General features: G+C 49.7%; 1 protein-coding gene across 3 annotated transcripts in view; it reads right to left on the bottom strand.

Moving 5' to 3' along the window:
- Positions 1-18,249, bottom strand: part of LOC139414872 (HBS1-like translational GTPase) — a 135,221-nt gene that overhangs the window by 17,755 nt on the left and 99,217 nt on the right. For all 3 annotated transcript variants that reach the window (XM_071162463.1, XM_071162464.1, XM_071162465.1), the window contains 2 exons: positions 14,833-14,950; positions 9,981-10,049 (listed from right to left, as the gene is read on the bottom strand). In XM_071162463.1, the coding sequence (XP_071018564.1) occupies positions 9,981-10,049; positions 14,833-14,950 (187 nt within the window). The remainder of the gene's footprint in view (positions 1-9,980; positions 10,050-14,832; positions 14,951-18,249) is intronic.

The following is an 18,249-nucleotide window of genomic DNA, read 5'->3' as shown; positions in this document are numbered from 1 at the left end:
GCAGGTAGCCTAGTGGTTAGAGTGTAGAGGAGGCAGGTAGTCTAGTGGTTAGAGTGTAGAGGAGGCAGGTAGTCTAGTGGTTAGAGTGTAGGGTCGGCAGGTAGTCTAGTGGTTAGAGTGTAGGGTCGGCAGGTAGTCTAGTGGTTAGAGTGTAGGGTCGGCAGGTAGTCTAGTGGTTAGAGTGTAGAGGAGGCAGGTAGTCTAGTGGTTAGAGTGTAGAGGAGGCAGGTAGTCTAGTGGTTAGAGTGTAGGGTCGGCAGGTAGTCTAGTGGTTAGAGTGTAGAGGTGGCAGGTAGCCTAGTGGTTAGAGTGTAGAGGAGGCAGGTAGCCTAGTGGTTAGAGTGTAGAGGTGGCAGGTAGCCTAGTGGTTAGAGTGTAGAGGAGGCAGGTAGCCTAGTGGTTAGAGTGTAGGGATGGCAGGTAGTCTAGTGGTTAGAGTGTAGAGGAGGCAGGTAGCCTAGTGGTTAGAGTGTAGAGGAGGCAGGTAGTCTAGTGGTTAGAGTGTAGAGGAGGCAGGTAGTCTAGTGGTTAGAGTGTAGAGGAGGCAGGTAGTCTAGTGGTTAGAGTGTAGAGGAGGCAGGTAGCCTAGTGGTTAGAGTGTAGGGTCGGCAGGTAACCTAGTGGTTAGAGTGTAGGGTCGGCAGGTAGTCTAGTGGTTAGAGTGTAGAGGTGGCAGGTAGTCTAGTGGTTAGAGTGTAGAGGAGGCAGGTAGTCTAGTGGTTAGAGTGTAGGGGTGGCAGGTAGCCTAGTGGTTAGAGTGTAGAGGAGGCAGGTAGCCTAGTGGTTAGAGTGTAGGGTCGGCAGGTAGTCTAGTGGTTAGAGTGTAGGGTCGGCAGGTAGCCTAGTGGTTAGAGTGTAGAGGAGGCAGGTAGCCTAGTGGTTAGAGTGTAGAGGAGGCAGGTAGCCTAGTGGTTAGAGTGTAGGGTCGGCAGGTAGCCTAGTGGTTAGAGTGTAGAGGAGGCAGGTAGCCTAGTGGTTAGAGTGTAGAGGAGGCAGGTAGCCTAGTGGTTAGAGTGTAGAGGAGGCAGGTAGCCTAGTGGTTAGAGTGTAGAGGAGGCAGGTAGCCTAGTGGTTAGAGTGTAGGGTCGGCAGGTAGCCTAGTGGTTAGAGTGTAGAGGAGGCAGGTAGTCTAGTGGTTAGAGTGTAGGGTCGGCAGGTAGCCTAGTGGTTAGAGTGTAGAGGAGGCAGGTAGTCTAGTGGTTAGAGTGTAGGGTCGGCAGGTAGCCTAGTGGTTAGAGTGTAGAGGAGGCAGGTAGTCTAGTGGTTAGAGTGTAGGGTCGGCAGGTAGCCTAGTGGTTAGAGTGTAGAGGAGGCAGGTAGCCTAGTGGTTAGAGTGTAGAGGAGGCAGGTAGCCTAGTGGTTAGAGTGTAGGGTCGGCAGGTAGCCTAGTGGTTAGAGTGTAGAGGAGGCAGGTAGCCTAGTGGTTAGAGTGTAGAGGAGGCAGGTAGTCTAGTGGTTAGAGTGTAGAGGAGGCAGGTAGCCTAGTGGTTAGAGTGTAGGGTCGGCAGGTAACCTAGTGGTTAGAGTGTAGGGTCGGCAGGTAGTCTAGTGGTTAGAGTGTAGAGGTGGCAGGTAGTCTAGTGGTTAGAGTGTAGAGGAGGCAGGTAGTCTAGTGGTTAGAGTGTAGGGGTGGCAGGTAGCCTAGTGGTTAGAGTGTAGAGGAGGCAGGTAGCCTAGTGGTTAGAGTGTAGGGTCGGCAGGTAGTCTAGTGGTTAGAGTGTAGGGTCGGCAGGTAGCCTAGTGGTTAGAGTGTAGAGGAGGCAGGTAGCCTAGTGGTTAGAGTGTAGAGGAGGCAGGTAGCCTAGTGGTTAGAGTGTAGGGTCGGCAGGTAGCCTAGTGGTTAGAGTGTAGAGGAGGCAGGTAGCCTAGTGGTTAGAGTGTAGAGGAGGCAGGTAGTCTAGTGGTTAGAGTGTAGAGGAGGCAGGTAGCCTAGTGGTTAGAGTGTAGGGTCGGCAGGTAACCTAGTGGTTAGAGTGTAGGGTCGGCAGGTAGTCTAGTGGTTAGAGTGTAGAGGTGGCAGGTAGTCTAGTGGTTAGAGTGTAGAGGAGGCAGGTAGTCTAGTGGTTAGAGTGTAGGGGTGGCAGGTAGCCTAGTGGTTAGAGTGTAGAGGAGGCAGGTAGCCTAGTGGTTAGAGTGTAGGGTCGGCAGGTAGCCTAGTGGTTAGAGTGTAGGGTCGGCAGGTAGCCTAGTGGTTAGAGTGTAGGGTCGGCAGGTAGCCTAGTGGTTAGAGTGTAGGGGTGGCAGGTAGCCTAGTGGTTAGAGTGTAGAGGAGGCAGGTAGCCTAGTGGTTAGAGTGTAGGGTCGGCTGGTAGTCTAGTGGTTAGAGTGTAGGGTCGGCAGGTAGTCTAGTGGTTAGAGTGTAGGGTCGGCAGGTAGTCTAGTGGTTAGAGTGTAGGGGTGGCAGGTAGTCTAGTGGTTAGAGTGTAGAGGCGGCAGGTAGTCTAGTGGTTAGAGTGGAGGGTCGGCAGGTAGCCTAGTGGTTAGAGTGTAGAGGAGGCAGGTAGCCTAGTGGTTAGAGTGTAGGGTCGGCAGGTAGCCTAGTGGTTAGAGTGTAGGGGCGGCAGGTAGCCTAGTGGTTAGAGTGTAGGGTCGGCAGGTAGCCTAGTGGTTAGAGTGTAGGGTCGGCAGGTAGTCTAGTGGTTAGAGTGTAGGGGTGGCAGGTAGTCTAGTGGTTAGAGTGTAGAGGCGGCAGGTAGTCTAGTGGTTAGAGTGTAGAGGAGGCAGGTAGCCTAGTGGTTAGAGTGTAGAGGAGGCAGGTAGCCTAGTGGTTAGAGTGTAGGGTCGGCAGGTAGCCTAGTGGTTAGAGTGTAGGGTCGGCAGGTAGCCTAGTGGTTAGAGTGTAGAGGTGGCAGGTAGCCTAGTGGTTAGAGTGTAGGGGCGGCAGGTAGCCTAGTGGTTAGAGTGTAGGGTCGGCAGGTAGCCTAGTGGTTAGAGTGTAGGGTCGGCAGGTAGTCTAGTGGTTAGAGTGTAGGGTCGGCAGGTAGCCTAGTGGTTAGAGTGGAGGGTCGGCAGGTAGCCTAGTGGTTAGAGTGTAGAGGCGGCAGGTAGTCTAGTGGTTAGAGTGTAGGGTCGGCAGGTAGTCTAGTGGTTAGAGTGTAGGGTCGGCAGGTAGTCTAGTGGTTAGAGTGTAGGGTCGGCAGGTAGCCTAGTGGTTAGAGTGGAGGGTCGGCAGGTAGCCTAGTGGTTAGAGTGTAGAGGCGGCAGGTAGTCTAGTGGTTAGAGTGTAGGGTCGGCAGGTAGCCTAGTGGTTAGAGTGTAGGGTCGGCAGGTAGCCTAGTGGTTAGAGTGTAGGGTCGGCAGGTAGCCTAGTGGTTAGAGTGTAGGGTCGGCAGGTAGCCTAGTGGTTAGAGTGGAGGGTCGGCAGGTAGCCTAGTGGTTAGAGTGTAGAGGCGGCAGGTAGTCTAGTGGTTAGAGTGTAGGGTCGGCAGGTAGCCTAGTGGTTAGAGTGTAGGGTCGGCAGGTAGCCTAGTGGTTAGAGTGTAGGGTCGGCAGGTAGCCTAGTGGTTAGAGTGTAGAGGAGGCAGGTAGCCTAGTGGTTAGAGTGTAGGGTCGGCAGGTAGTCTAGTGGTTAGAGTGTAGGGGTGGCAGGTAGTCTAGTGGTTAGAGTGTAGGGTCGGCAGGTAGCCTAGTGGTTAGAGTGGAGGGTCGGCAGGTAGCCTAGTGGTTAGAGTGTAGAGGCGGCAGGTAGTCTAGTGGTTAGAGTGTAGGGTCGGCAGGTAGCCTAGTGGTTAGAGTGTAGGGTCGGCAGGTAGCCTAGTGGTTAGAGTGTAGGGTCGGCAGGTAGCCTAGTGGTTAGAGTGTAGAGGAGGCAGGTAGCCTAGTGGTTAGAGTGTAGAGGCGGCTGGTAGCCTAGTGGTTAGAGTGTAGAGGAGGCAGGTAGCCTAACCACTAGTTAGAGTGTAGAGGAGGCAGGTAGTCTAGTGGTTAGAGTGTAGAGGCAGCTGGTAGCCTAGTGGTTAGAGTGTAGGGGTGGCAGGTAGTCTAGTGGTTAGAGTGTAGGGTCGGCAGGTAGCCTAGTGGTTAGAGTGTAGGGTCGGCAGGTAGTCTAGTGGTTAGAGTGTAGAGGCGGCAGGTAGCCTAGTGGTTAGAGTGTAGGGTCGGCAGGTAGTCTAGTGGTTAGAGTGTAGGGTCGGCAGGTAGCCTAGTGGTTAGAGTGTAGAGGAGGCAGGTAGCCTAGTGGTTAGAGTGTAGAGGAGGCAGGTAGCCTAACCACTAGTTAGAGTGTAGAGGAGGCAGGTAGTCTAGTGGTTAGAGTGTAGAGGCAGCTGGTAGCCTAGTGGTTAGAGTGTAGGGGTGGCAGGTAGTCTAGTGGTTAGAGTGTAGGGTCGGCAGGTAGCCTAGTGGTTAGAGTGTAGGGTCGGCAGGTAGTCTAGTGGTTAGAGTGTAGAGGCGGCAGGTAGCCTAGTGGTTAGAGTGTAGGGTCGGCAGGTAGTCTAGTGGTTAGAGTGTAGGGTCGGCAGGTAGCCTAGTGGTTAGAGTGTAGAGGAGGCAGGTAGCCTAGTGGTTAGAGTGTAGAGGAGGCAGGTAGCCTAGTGGTTAGAGTGTAGGGTCGGCAGGTAGTCTAGTGGTTAGAGTGTAGAGGTGGCAGGTAGTCTAGTGGTTAGAGTGTAGAGGAGGCAGGTAGTCTAGTGGTTAGAGTGTAGGGGTGGCAGGTAGCCTAGTGGTTAGAGTGTAGAGGAGGCAGGTAGCCTAGTGGTTAGAGTGTAGGGTCGGCAGGTAGTCTAGTGGTTAGAGTGTAGGGTCGGCAGGTAGCCTAGTGGTTAGAGTGTAGAGGAGGCAGGTAGCCTAGTGGTTAGAGTGTAGAGGAGGCAGGTAGCCTAGTGGTTAGAGTGTAGGGTCGGCAGGTAGCCTAGTGGTTAGAGTGTAGAGGAGGCAGGTAGCCTAGTGGTTAGAGTGTAGAGGAGGCAGGTAGTCTAGTGGTTAGAGTGTAGAGGAGGCAGGTAGCCTAGTGGTTAGAGTGTAGGGTCGGCAGGTAACCTAGTGGTTAGAGTGTAGGGTCGGCAGGTAGTCTAGTGGTTAGAGTGTAGAGGTGGCAGGTAGTCTAGTGGTTAGAGTGTAGAGGAGGCAGGTAGTCTAGTGGTTAGAGTGTAGGGGTGGCAGGTAGCCTAGTGGTTAGAGTGTAGAGGAGGCAGGTAGCCTAGTGGTTAGAGTGTAGGGTCGGCAGGTAGCCTAGTGGTTAGAGTGTAGGGTCGGCAGGTAGCCTAGTGGTTAGAGTGTAGGGTCGGCAGGTAGCCTAGTGGTTAGAGTGTAGGGGTGGCAGGTAGCCTAGTGGTTAGAGTGTAGAGGAGGCAGGTAGCCTAGTGGTTAGAGTGTAGGGTCGGCTGGTAGTCTAGTGGTTAGAGTGTAGGGTCGGCAGGTAGTCTAGTGGTTAGAGTGTAGGGTCGGCAGGTAGTCTAGTGGTTAGAGTGTAGGGGTGGCAGGTAGTCTAGTGGTTAGAGTGTAGAGGCGGCAGGTAGTCTAGTGGTTAGAGTGGAGGGTCGGCAGGTAGCCTAGTGGTTAGAGTGTAGAGGAGGCAGGTAGCCTAGTGGTTAGAGTGTAGGGTCGGCAGGTAGCCTAGTGGTTAGAGTGTAGGGGCGGCAGGTAGCCTAGTGGTTAGAGTGTAGGGTCGGCAGGTAGCCTAGTGGTTAGAGTGTAGGGTCGGCAGGTAGTCTAGTGGTTAGAGTGTAGGGGTGGCAGGTAGTCTAGTGGTTAGAGTGTAGAGGCGGCAGGTAGTCTAGTGGTTAGAGTGTAGAGGAGGCAGGTAGCCTAGTGGTTAGAGTGTAGAGGAGGCAGGTAGCCTAGTGGTTAGAGTGTAGGGTCGGCAGGTAGCCTAGTGGTTAGAGTGTAGGGTCGGCAGGTAGCCTAGTGGTTAGAGTGTAGAGGTGGCAGGTAGCCTAGTGGTTAGAGTGTAGGGGCGGCAGGTAGCCTAGTGGTTAGAGTGTAGGGTCGGCAGGTAGCCTAGTGGTTAGAGTGTAGGGTCGGCAGGTAGTCTAGTGGTTAGAGTGTAGGGTCGGCAGGTAGCCTAGTGGTTAGAGTGGAGGGTCGGCAGGTAGCCTAGTGGTTAGAGTGTAGAGGCGGCAGGTAGTCTAGTGGTTAGAGTGTAGGGTCGGCAGGTAGTCTAGTGGTTAGAGTGTAGGGTCGGCAGGTAGTCTAGTGGTTAGAGTGTAGGGTCGGCAGGTAGCCTAGTGGTTAGAGTGGAGGGTCGGCAGGTAGCCTAGTGGTTAGAGTGTAGAGGCGGCAGGTAGTCTAGTGGTTAGAGTGTAGGGTCGGCAGGTAGCCTAGTGGTTAGAGTGTAGGGTCGGCAGGTAGCCTAGTGGTTAGAGTGTAGGGTCGGCAGGTAGCCTAGTGGTTAGAGTGTAGGGTCGGCAGGTAGCCTAGTGGTTAGAGTGGAGGGTCGGCAGGTAGCCTAGTGGTTAGAGTGTAGAGGCGGCAGGTAGTCTAGTGGTTAGAGTGTAGGGTCGGCAGGTAGCCTAGTGGTTAGAGTGTAGGGTCGGCAGGTAGCCTAGTGGTTAGAGTGTAGGGTCGGCAGGTAGCCTAGTGGTTAGAGTGTAGAGGAGGCAGGTAGCCTAGTGGTTAGAGTGTAGGGTCGGCAGGTAGTCTAGTGGTTAGAGTGTAGGGGTGGCAGGTAGTCTAGTGGTTAGAGTGTAGGGTCGGCAGGTAGCCTAGTGGTTAGAGTGGAGGGTCGGCAGGTAGCCTAGTGGTTAGAGTGTAGAGGCGGCAGGTAGTCTAGTGGTTAGAGTGTAGGGTCGGCAGGTAGCCTAGTGGTTAGAGTGTAGGGTCGGCAGGTAGCCTAGTGGTTAGAGTGTAGGGTCGGCAGGTAGCCTAGTGGTTAGAGTGTAGAGGAGGCAGGTAGCCTAGTGGTTAGAGTGTAGAGGCGGCTGGTAGCCTAGTGGTTAGAGTGTAGAGGAGGCAGGTAGCCTAACCACTAGTTAGAGTGTAGAGGAGGCAGGTAGTCTAGTGGTTAGAGTGTAGAGGCAGCTGGTAGCCTAGTGGTTAGAGTGTAGGGGTGGCAGGTAGTCTAGTGGTTAGAGTGTAGGGTCGGCAGGTAGCCTAGTGGTTAGAGTGTAGGGTCGGCAGGTAGTCTAGTGGTTAGAGTGTAGAGGCGGCAGGTAGTCTAGTGGTTAGAGTGTAGGGTCGGCAGGTAGCCTAGTGGTTAGAGTGTAGAGGCAGCTGGTAGCCTAGTGGTTAGAGTGTAGAGGCGGCTGGTAGTCTAGTGGTTAGAGTGTAGAGGCGGCAGGTAGTCTAGTGGTTAGAGTGTAGGGTCGGCAGGTAGCCTAGTGGTTAGAGTGTAGGGTCGGCAGGTAGCCTAGTGGTTAGAGTGTAGAGGAGGCAGGTAGCCTAGTGGTTAGAGTGTAGAGGCGGCAGGTAGTCTAGTGGTTAGAGTGTAGGGTCGGCAGGTAGCCTAGTGGTTAGAGTGTAGGGTCGGCAGGTAGCCTAGTGGTTAGAGTGTAGAGGAGGCAGGTAGCCTAGTGGTTAGAGTGTAGGGTCGGCAGGTAGCCTAGTGGTTAGAGTGTAGAGGAGGCAGGTAGCCTAGTGGTTAGAGTGTAGGGTCGGCAGGTAGCCAAGTGGTTAGAGTGTAGGGTCGGCAGGTAGCCTAGTGGTTAGAGTGTAGAGGAGGCAGGTAGCCTAGTGGTTAGAGTGTAGGGTCGGCAGGTAGTCTAGTGGTTAGACTGTAGGGGCGGCAGGTAGTCTAGTGGTTAGAGTGGAGGGTCGGCAGGTAGTCTAGTGGTTAGAGTGGAGGGTCGGCAGGTAGTCTAGTGGTTAGAGTGTTGAGACTAGTAACCGAAAGGTTGCTAGATTGAATCCCTGAGCTGACAAGGTACAAATCTGTCGTTCTGCCCCTGAACAGGCAGTTAACCCACTGTTCCTAGACCAGTTAACCCACTGTTCCTAGACCAGTTAACCCACTGTTCCTAGACCAGTTAACCCACTGTTCCTAGACCAGTTAACCCCACTGTTCCTAGACCAGTTAACCCACTGTTCCTAGACCAGTTAACCCACTGTTCCTAGACCAGTTAACCCACTGTTCCTAGACCAGTTAACCCACTGTTCCTAGTCCGTCATTGTAAATAAGAATCTGTTCTTAACTGACTTGCCGAGTTAAATAAAGAATAAATAAAATAAAAATAATAAAATAAAGGTTCAATGTAAAAAATAAAATATTCATTTAAAAATACCTCAGCCAACTGGGTGACCAACATGTCGCTGTGCCCTTGAGCAAGGCACTTAATCCTAATTGCTCCTGTAAATCATTTAAAAATACCTCAGCCAACTGGGTGACCAACATGTCGATGTGCCCTTGAGCAAGGCACTTAATCCTAATTGCTCCTGTAAATCATTTAAAAATACCTCAGCCAACTGGGTGACCAACATGTCGATGTGCCCTTGAGCAAGGCACTTAATCCTAATTGCTCCTGTAAATCATTTAAAAATACTTCAGCCAACTGGGTGACCAACATGTTGCTGTGCCCTTGAGCAAGGCACTTAATCCTAATTGCTCCTGTAAATCGCTCTGGATAAAACATCTGCTAAATGACTCAAATGTAAATTAGATATTTCAGTATTTAATTTCCAATAGATTTTATTTTTACATTATCACTGTCATTATGGGGTATTTGTGTGTAGATGGTTGAGAGTTAAATCAATGCCATCCATGTTGAATTCAGGCTGTAACACAAGATGTGGAATAAAGTCAAGGGGTACGAATACTTTCTGAAGGCCCTGTATGTTCTCAATTTAAAATCATACCATACACCACATTCTGTACATACATGCCTTTTTAAAGAATGACATTTAACATAGTTCGGTACAAATCCAACCCGTGTAATTTAGGTCCAGTATGAAAAGAAGGAAGTGATAATTAGACTATTGGAGATTTGCATTACAGGTTCGATATATCATTTTGTACATTTGACTTTAGTTCATTCATTTTTTTTTTAGCAATGTCACTTCAAAAGTAATTGCGGTTGTTCCCATAGCAACCATGTAACGTCTATGGATAAGCTAGCGACCTGTTAGATCAATAATATGCTGGGGTTTTTTTTATAAAAAAAAATTGTTGGCTTTATAATCGTGAGAGAAATGTAACTAGCTAGGTAGCTAACAAGGTCAGCTGACTTTTCTCAAAATAAATCTCACTGCGTCTAGCTACTTCCTGTCCCTCATGCTAGCCTTTACAGCCAAATATCACTTTAGAAACGTCTAAATTAAAAATATTGATAGGGCCAACATTGTAGAACATGTCTCCTATCTAACTGCAGCTTTAGATCATATGGAAATAGCAGAGAAATGCTGAAAATCAGCATGCTGTAATAGAATTAAAACGTTTAGCCAACAGTGGTTGTTTAGTTAACATCTTCAGTCTGTAGCTCCGACAACACTAAGACGGTGACCACCCCTGGAGCTCTGACCAAGCAAGGCATTTCATTGGTTTGACGTGATGTGAGGAGTCACAGACTGACAACTGGTTCTGACCCTCTTTAGGGCATTACTGCAATGACACTTCCCCAAGCTTCCATTACAGGGAATCCCTTGTTCAGCACAAGGCTAGTTTCTATGTAATTTATCTGTATCTATGTAATGTATCTATATCTATGTAATGTATCAGTATCTATGTAATGTATCTATGTAATGTATCTATATCTATGTAATGTATCTATGTAATGTATCAGTATCTATGTAATGTATCTATGTAATGTATCTGTATCTATGTAATGTATCTATGTAATGTATCTATGTAATGTATCTGTATCTATGTAATGTATCTATGTAATGTATCTATGTAATGTATCTGTATCTATGTAATGTATCTATGTAATGTATCTATATCTATGTAATGTATCTGTATCTATGTAATGTATCTATGTAATGTATATCTATGTAATGTATATCTATGTAATGTATATCTATGTAATGTATCTATGTAATGTATATATGTAGACCCACGCAGAACAAGGTTAGAACACACAGAACTCACATCTAGAACCACAGATAAAACTCACCTTTGAAGACGTCCGAGACACACAGTCGGAAGGGCTTTTCTATCGACCTCTGGGGTGGTCTGAAATAATCTATGGAGAGAGAGGAGGAGGGAGAGATAGAGGAGGAGAGAGAGAGGAGGAGAGAGAGAGAGGAGAGAGAGGAGGAGAGAGAGAGAGAGGGGGAGAGAGAGGAGGAGGGAGAGAGGATGAGAGAGAGGAGGAGGGAGAGATAGAGGAGGAGAGAGAGAGGAGGAGAGAGAGAGAGGAGAGAGAGGAGGAGAGAGAGAGAGAGGGGGAGAGAGAGGAGGAGGGAGAGAGGATGAGAGAGAGGAGGAGGGAGAGAGAGAGGAGGAGAGAGAGAGGAGGAGAGAGAGAGAGGAGAGAGAGGAGGAGAGAGAGAGAGAGGGGGAGAGAGAGGAGGAGGGAGAGATAGAGGAGGAGAGAGAAAGGAGGAGAGAGAGAGAGGGAGAGAGAGGAGGAGAGAGAGAGGAGGAGAGAGAGGAGGAGAGAGAGAGAGGGGGAGAGAGAGGAGGAGAGAGAGAGGAGGAGAGAGAGGAGGAGGGAGAGATAGAGGGAGAGAGAGAGGAGGAGAGAGAGAGAGGAGAGAGAGGAGGAGAGAGAGAGAGAGGGGGAGAGAGAGGAGGAGAGAGAGAGGAGGAGAGAGAGGAGGAGGGAGAGATAGAGGGAGAGAGAGAGGAGAGAGAGGAGGAGAGAGAGAGAGAGAGGGGGAGAGAGAGGAGGAGAGAGAGAGGAGGAGAGAGAGGAGGAGGGAGAGATAGAGGGAGAGAGAGAGGAGGAGAGAGAGAGAGGAGAGAGAGGAGGAGAGAGAGAGAGAGGGGGAGAGAGAGGAGGAGGGAGAGATAGAGGGAGAGAGAGCAGAGAGAATAGATATGGAGAGAGAGAGAGCAGAGAGAATAGATATGGAGAGAGAGAGAGCAGAGAGAATAGATATGGAGGGAGAGAGAGCAGAGAGCAGAGAGAATAGATATGGAGGGAGAGAGAGCAGAGAGAATAGATATGGAGGGAGAGAGAGCAGAGAGAATAGATACGGAGGGAGAGAGAGAGCAGAGAGAATAGATATGGAGAGAGAGAGAGCAGAGAGAATAGATATGGAGGGAGAGAGAGCAGAGAGCAGAGAGAATAGATATGGAGGGAGAGAGAGAGAGCAGAGAGAATAGATATGGAGGGAGAGAGAGAGAGCAGAGAGAATAGATATGGAGGGAGAGAGAGAGAGCAGAGAGAATAGATATGGAGGGAGAGAGAGAGAGCAGAGAGAATAGATATGGAGGGAGAGAGAGAGCAGAGAGAATAGATATGAAGGGAGAGAGAGAGCAGAGAGAATAGATATGAAGGGAGAGAGAGAGAGCAGAGAGAATAGATATGAAGGGAGAGAGAGAGCAGAGAGAATAGATATGGAGGGAGAGAGAGAATAGATATGGAGGGAGAGAGAGAGAGCAGAGAGAATAGATATGGAGGGAGAGAGAGAATAGATATGGAGGGAGAGAGAGAGAGAGAGCAGAGAGAATAGATATGGAGGGAGGGAGAGAGAGAGAACAGAGAGAATAGATATGGAGGGAGAGAGAGAATAGATATGGAGGGAGGGAGAGAGAGAGCAGAGAGAATAGATATGGAGGGAGAGAGAGAATAGATATGGAGGGAGAGAGAGAGAGCAGAGAGAATAGATATGGAGGGAGAGAGAGAGCAGAGAGAATAGATATGGAGGGAGGAAGAGAGAGAGAGCAGAGAGAATAGATATGGAGGGAGAGAGAGAATAGATATGGAGGGAGAGAGAGAGAGAGAGCAGAGAGAATAGATATGGAGGGAGAGAGAGAATAGATATGGAGGGAGAGAGAGAGAGCAGAGAGAATAGATATGAGGGAGAGAGAGAGCAGAGATAATAGATATGGAGGGAGAGAGAGAGAGCAGAGAGAATAGATATGGAGGGAGGGAGAGAGAGAATAGATATGGAGGGAGAGAGAGCAGAGAGAATAGATATGAAGGGAGAGAGAGAATAGATATGGAGAGAGAGAGAGCAGAGATAATAGATATGGAGAGAGAGAGAGAATAGATATGGAGGGAGAGAGAGAGAGCAGAGAGAATAGATATGGAGGGAGAGAGAGAGAGCAGAGAGAATAGATATGGAGGGAGGGAGGGAGAGAGAATAGATATGGAGGGAGAGAGAGAGAGCAGAGAGAATAGATATGGAGGGAGAGAGAGCAGAGAGAATAGATATGGAGGGAGAGAGAGCAGAGAGAATAGATATGGAGAGAGAGAGAGAATAGATATGGAGGGAGAGAGAGAGCAGAGAGAATAGATGGAGGGAGAGAGAGAGCAGAGAGAATAGATATGGAGGGAGGGAGGGAGAGAGAATAGATATGGAGGGAGAGAGAGCAGAGAGAATAGATATGAAGGGAGAGAGAGAGAGCAGAGAGAATAGATATGGAGGGAGAGAGAGCAGAGAGAATAGATATGGAGGGAGAGAGAGCAGAGAGAATAGATATGGAGGGAGAGAGAGAATAGATATGGAGGGAGAGAGAGAGAGCAGAGAGAATAGATATGGAGGGAGAGAGAGAATAGATATGGAGGGAGAGAGAGAGAGAGAGCAGAGAGAATAGATATGGAGGGAGGGAGAGAGAGAGAGCAGAGAGAATAGATATGGAGGGAGAGAGAGAATAGATATGGAGGGAGGGAGAGAGAGAGAGCAGAGAGAATAGATATGGAGGGAGAGAGAGAATAGATATGGAGGGAGAGAGAGAGAGCAGAGAGAATAGATATGGAGGGAGAGAGAGAGCAGAGAGAATAGATATGGAGGGAGGAAGAGAGAGAGCAGAGAGAATAGATATGGAGGGAGAGAGAGAATAGATATGGAGGGAGAGAGAGAATAGATATGGAGGGAGAGAGAGAGAGAGAGCAGAGAGAATAGATATGGAGGGAGGGAGAGAGAGAGAGCAGAGAGAATAGATATGGAGGGAGAGAGAGAATAGATATGGAGGGAGGGAGAGAGAGAGAGCAGAGAGAATAGATATGGAGGGAGAGAGAGAGAGCAGAGAGAATAGATATGGAGGGAGAAAGAGAGAGCAGAGAGAATAGATATGAAGGGAGAGAGAGAGAGCAGAGAATAGATATGGAGGGAGAGAGAGAATAGATATGGAGGGAGAGAGAGAGAGCAGAGAGAATAGATATGGAGGGAGAGAGAGAGCAGAGAGAATAGATATGGAGGGAGAGAGAGAGAGAGAGCAGAGAGAATAGATATGGAGGGAGAGAGAGAGAGAGAGCAGAGAGAATAGATATGGAGGGAGAGAGAGAGCAGAGATAATAGATATGGAGGGAGAGAGAGAGAGCAGAGAGAATAGATATGGAGGGAGGGAGAGAGAGAATAGATATGGAGGGAGAGAGAGCAGAGAGAATAGATATGAAGGGAGAGAGAGAATAGATATGGAGAGAGAGAGAGCAGAGATAATAGATATGGAGAGAGAGAGAGAGAATAGATATGGAGGGAGAGAGAGAGAGCAGAGAGAATAGATATGGAGGGAGAGAGAGAGAGCAGAGAGAATAGATATGGAGGGAGGGAGGGAGAGAGAATAGATATGGAGGGAGAGAGAGAGAGCAGAGATAATAGATATGGAGGGAGAGAGAGCAGAGAGAATAGATATGGAGGGAGAGAGAGCAGAGAGAATAGATATGGAGAGAGAGAGAGAATAGATATGGAGGGAGAGAGAGAGAGCAGAGAGAATAGATGGAGGGAGAGAGAGAGCAGAGAGAATAGATATGGAGGGAGGGAGGGAGAGAGAATAGATATGGAGGGAGAGAGAGCAGAGAGAATAGATATGAAGGGAGAGAGAGAGAGCAGAGAGAATAGATATGGAGGGAGAGAGAGAGAGCAGAGAGAATAGATATGGAGGGAGAGAGAGAATAGATATGGAGGGAGAGAGAGAGAGCAGAGAGAATAGATATGGAGAGAGAGAGAGAATAGATATGGAGGGAGAGAGAGAGAGCAGAGAGAATAGATATGAAGGGAGAGAGAGAGCAGAGAGAATAGATATGGAGGGAGAGAGAGAGCAGAGAGAATAGATATGGAGGGAGAGAGAGAGAGCAGAGAGAATAGATATGGAGGGAGAGAGAGAGCAGAGAGAATAGATATGGAGGGAGGGAGGGAGAGAGAGAGCAGAGAGAATAGATATGGAGGGAGAGAGAGCAGAGAGCAGAGAGAATAGATATGGAGGGAGAGAGAGCAGAGAGAATAGATATGAAGGGAGAGAGAGAGAGCAGAGAGAATAGATATGGAGGGAGAGAGAGAGAGAGAGCAGAGAGAATAGATATGGAGGGAGAGAGAGAATAGATATGGAGGGAGAGAGAGAGAGAGAGCAGAGAGAATAGATATGGAGGGAGGGAGAGAGAGCAGAGAGAATAGATATGGAGGGAGGGAGCGAGAGCAGAGAGAATAGATATGGAGGGAGAGAGAGCAGAGAGAATAGATATGGAGGGAGGGAGGGAGATAGAAAAAAAGCATGAGAAAAATAGTGAGATGTTATCTTCAAATTAGACTGTTGACTGATACCACTGAGTTACTCTGTTACCATGCTGACTAATACCATAGCAACATCCCAATGACTTCCACTTTTACTATTGTCACAGTCATAACACTACTTAGACACACACACACTTTCAGATCATTACAGAAGATAGGCTTAAATAAAAGAGTCAATATGTCTCAGCTACTCTGCTCTCTCTGAGATCATTCTTTCTTCGTTAAATATACTTGTCCAACAGCCATGTACATAATGGATGTCTTAATGTTAACATTGTTGAGTTGTCACATGTTATTTTCTAAACCTTTGTGGACTTGAATAAGTGTGAGTGTGTGTGTGTGTACCGATCTGTTCCAGCAGACAGGGTCCAGAGTACCAGGATGTTAGCGCCAGAGCAGAACTCTTAGTGGTCAGGTTCTCTCCTGATAGACCACTGGTCGGCACGTAGAACACATCAGAGTCCTGGGAGAGAACACAGAACACATCAGAGTCCTGGGAGAGAACACAGAACACATCAGAGTCCTGGGAGAGAACACAGAACACATCAGAGTCCTGGGAGAGAACACAGAACACATCAGAGTCCTGGGAGAGAACACAGAACACATCAGAGTCCTGGGAGAGAACACAGAACACATCAGAGTCCTGGGAGAGAACACAGAACACATCAGAGTTCTGGGAGAGAACACAGAACACATCAGAGTCCTGGGAGAGAACACACCCTACCCAGAACCACCTGCTCTTACCTCTCAGAATGACATCACCCTACCCAGAACCACCTGCTCTCACCTCTCAGAATGACATCACCTTACCCAGAACCACCTGCTCTCACCTCTCAGAATGACATCACCCTACCCAGAACCACCAGCTCTCACCTCTCAGAATGACATCACCCTACCCAGAACCACCGGCTCTCACCTCTATCAGAATGACATCCCCCTACCCAGAACCACCTGCTCTCACCTCTATCTCAGAATGACATCCCCCTACCCAGAACCACCTGCTCTCACCTCTCTCTCAGAATGACATCCCCCTACCCAGAACCACCTGCTCTCACCTCTCTCTCAGAATGACATCCCCCTACCCAGAAGCACCTGCTCTCACCTCTACCAGAATGACATCACCCTACCCAGAACCACCGGCTCTCACCTCTATCAGAATGACATCCCCCTACCCAGAACCACCTGCTCTCACCTCTATCTCAGAATGACATCCCCCTACCCAGAACCACCTGCTCTCACCTCTCTCTCAGAATGACATCCCCCTACCCAGAACCACCTGCTCTCACCTCTCTCTCAGAATGACATCCCCCTACCCAGAAGCACCTGCTCTCACCTCTACCAGAATGACATCACCCTACCCAGAACCACCTGCTCTCACCTCTATCTCAGAATGACATCCCCTACCCAGAACCACCTGCTCTCACCTCTATCTCAGAATGACATCACCCTACCCAGAACCACCTGCTCTCACCTCTATCTCAGAATGACATCACCCTACCCAGAACCACCTGCTCTCACCTCTATCTCAGAATGACATCACCCTACCCAGAACCACCTGCTCTCACCTCCATCTCCAGTGCCTGCACTGCTCTTGGTCACGTCTCAAATCGCACAATGTTGTTCCTGTCCGTCTCCCTGGCCCTTTCAATATTTAGATAATGAAGCATATTATTTTTCTATTGTCTTAACAATAGAGGATTGGTTGATTTCAGGTTTCAAGTATATGTTTTTTCCCCCCAAGATGATTTATGAGAAGAGTATACTCCAACCCCCTCCATCTTGCTCCAAATTCAGTTCAAATTCAGTTCAATAAGTCTCGGTTCCAACAGTTCATTTATTTATTTTCTAAGAGATTGTCAGTTGGATAGGCTCTCTGTAAGGTTTTGCAATCTTATAATATGAAAATATTTTAATGTCTTAAATAAGAGTCCCTCCAGATTGCTCTGAGGTCCGAAATATTTCAAATAGACATGTTGTGATACATAACTTTTATGTTGCACGTATTTCAAAATATCCACAGAGGTCAGTACAAAATGGCTTTTTAATTCAGGAAATAACTGTATTTCCTATTACCAAGTCATTTCCGGTCTCTAAGCCTTTCGTTTTCCACGTGGACCAATTTATCGGTGAATTGTGAAAAGCGATCCTAGGATAGTTCCATAACGTTGTGTTTTTAGGGAGTGATATTGGTTGTTGTAGAATCCAGTTCATTTTCTTACCTATTGTTACGGTGTTCTTAACTATGAAGTTGTTCATGTTTTTAGCTTTATCCTTTGAAAATAGACACATAAAAAGATTCTGGGGATGAGACTACACGTTTTCAATAATGACCTATTGTTCGTCTTTAGTGCATTTAAATATACGTCCCAGATTCAGGAAGGTCAAAACCACCCCCAGACTCAGGAAGGTCAAAACCACCCCCAGACTCAGGAAGGTCAAACCCCCCCCCCCCCCCCCCCCAGACTCAGGAAGGTCAAAACCACCCCCAGACTCAGGAAGGTCAAACCCCCCCCCCCCCCCCAGACTCAGGAAGGTCAAAACCACCCCCAGACTCAGGAAGGTCAAACCCCCCCCCCCCCCCAGACTCAGGAAGGTCAAAACCACCCCCAGACTCAGGAAGGTCAAAACCACCCCCAGACTCAGGAAGGTCAAACCCCCCCCCCCCCCAGACTCAGGAAGGTCAAAACCACCCCCAGACTCAGGAAGGTCAAACCCCCCCCCCCCCCCCCAGACTCAGGAAGGTCAAAACCACCCCCAGACTCAGGAAGGTCAAACCCCCCCCCCCAGACTCAGGAAGGTCAAAACCACCCCCAGACTCAGGAAGGTCAAAACCACCCCCAGACTCAGGAAGGTCAAACCCCCCCCCCCCCCCCCCCCCCAGACTCAGGAAGGTCAACCCCCCCCCCCCCCCCAGACTCAGGAAGGTCAAAACCACCCCCAGACTCAGGAAGGTCAAAACCACCCCCAGACTCAGGAAGGTCAAACAACCCCCCCCCCCCCCCCCCCCCAGACTCAGGAAGGTCAAAACCACCCCCAGACTCAGGAAGGTCAAACCCCCCCCCCCCAGACTCAGGAAGGTCAAAACCACCCCCAGACTCAGGAAGGTCAAACCCCCCCCCCCCCCCCCCCCGACTCAGGAAGGTCAAAACCACCCCCAGACTCAGGAAGGTCAAAACCACCCCCAGACTAGGGAAGGTCAAAACCACCCCCAGACTCAGGAAGGTCAAACCCCCCCCCCCCCCAGACTCAGGAAGGTCAAAACCACCCCCAGACTCAGGAAGGTCAAACCCCCCCCCCCCCCCCCCCCCCCCCCGACTCAGGAAGGTCAAAACCACCCCCAGACTCAGGAAGGTCAAAACCACCCCCAGACTAGGGAAGGTCAAAACCACCCCCAGACTCAGGAAGGTCAACCCCCCCCCCCCCCCAGACTCAGGAAGGTCAAACCCCCCCCCCCCCAGACTCAGGAAGGTCAGCCCCCCCCCCCCCCCAGACTCAGGAAGGTCAAAACCACCCCCAGACTGTTGTGGAATAATCAGAATTTGTTGGTAACATAGATGTTTTATATTCATCATATGTTTGTAAGTTACTTCTCATCAGAATGTTATTTTTGTATAATACTGTGGCGGGGTTGCAGTATCTGTTCTCTGTCAGGACTAAGTTATTTGGGCCGCAGAGAGGGGAGAGGTCAAGCGTGGATCTCTTGGCTCCACAATGTCTATGTGCCAGTCAGTGTGTCTCTGTGATCTTGTCAAGATAGGATGG

Source organism: Oncorhynchus clarkii, chromosome 8, assembly GCF_045791955.1.
Source record: "Oncorhynchus clarkii lewisi isolate Uvic-CL-2024 chromosome 8, UVic_Ocla_1.0, whole genome shotgun sequence".
Taxonomy (NCBI): domain Eukaryota; kingdom Metazoa; phylum Chordata; class Actinopteri; order Salmoniformes; family Salmonidae; genus Oncorhynchus; species Oncorhynchus clarkii.
This window is presented reverse-complemented; position numbering and strand designations above follow the sequence as displayed.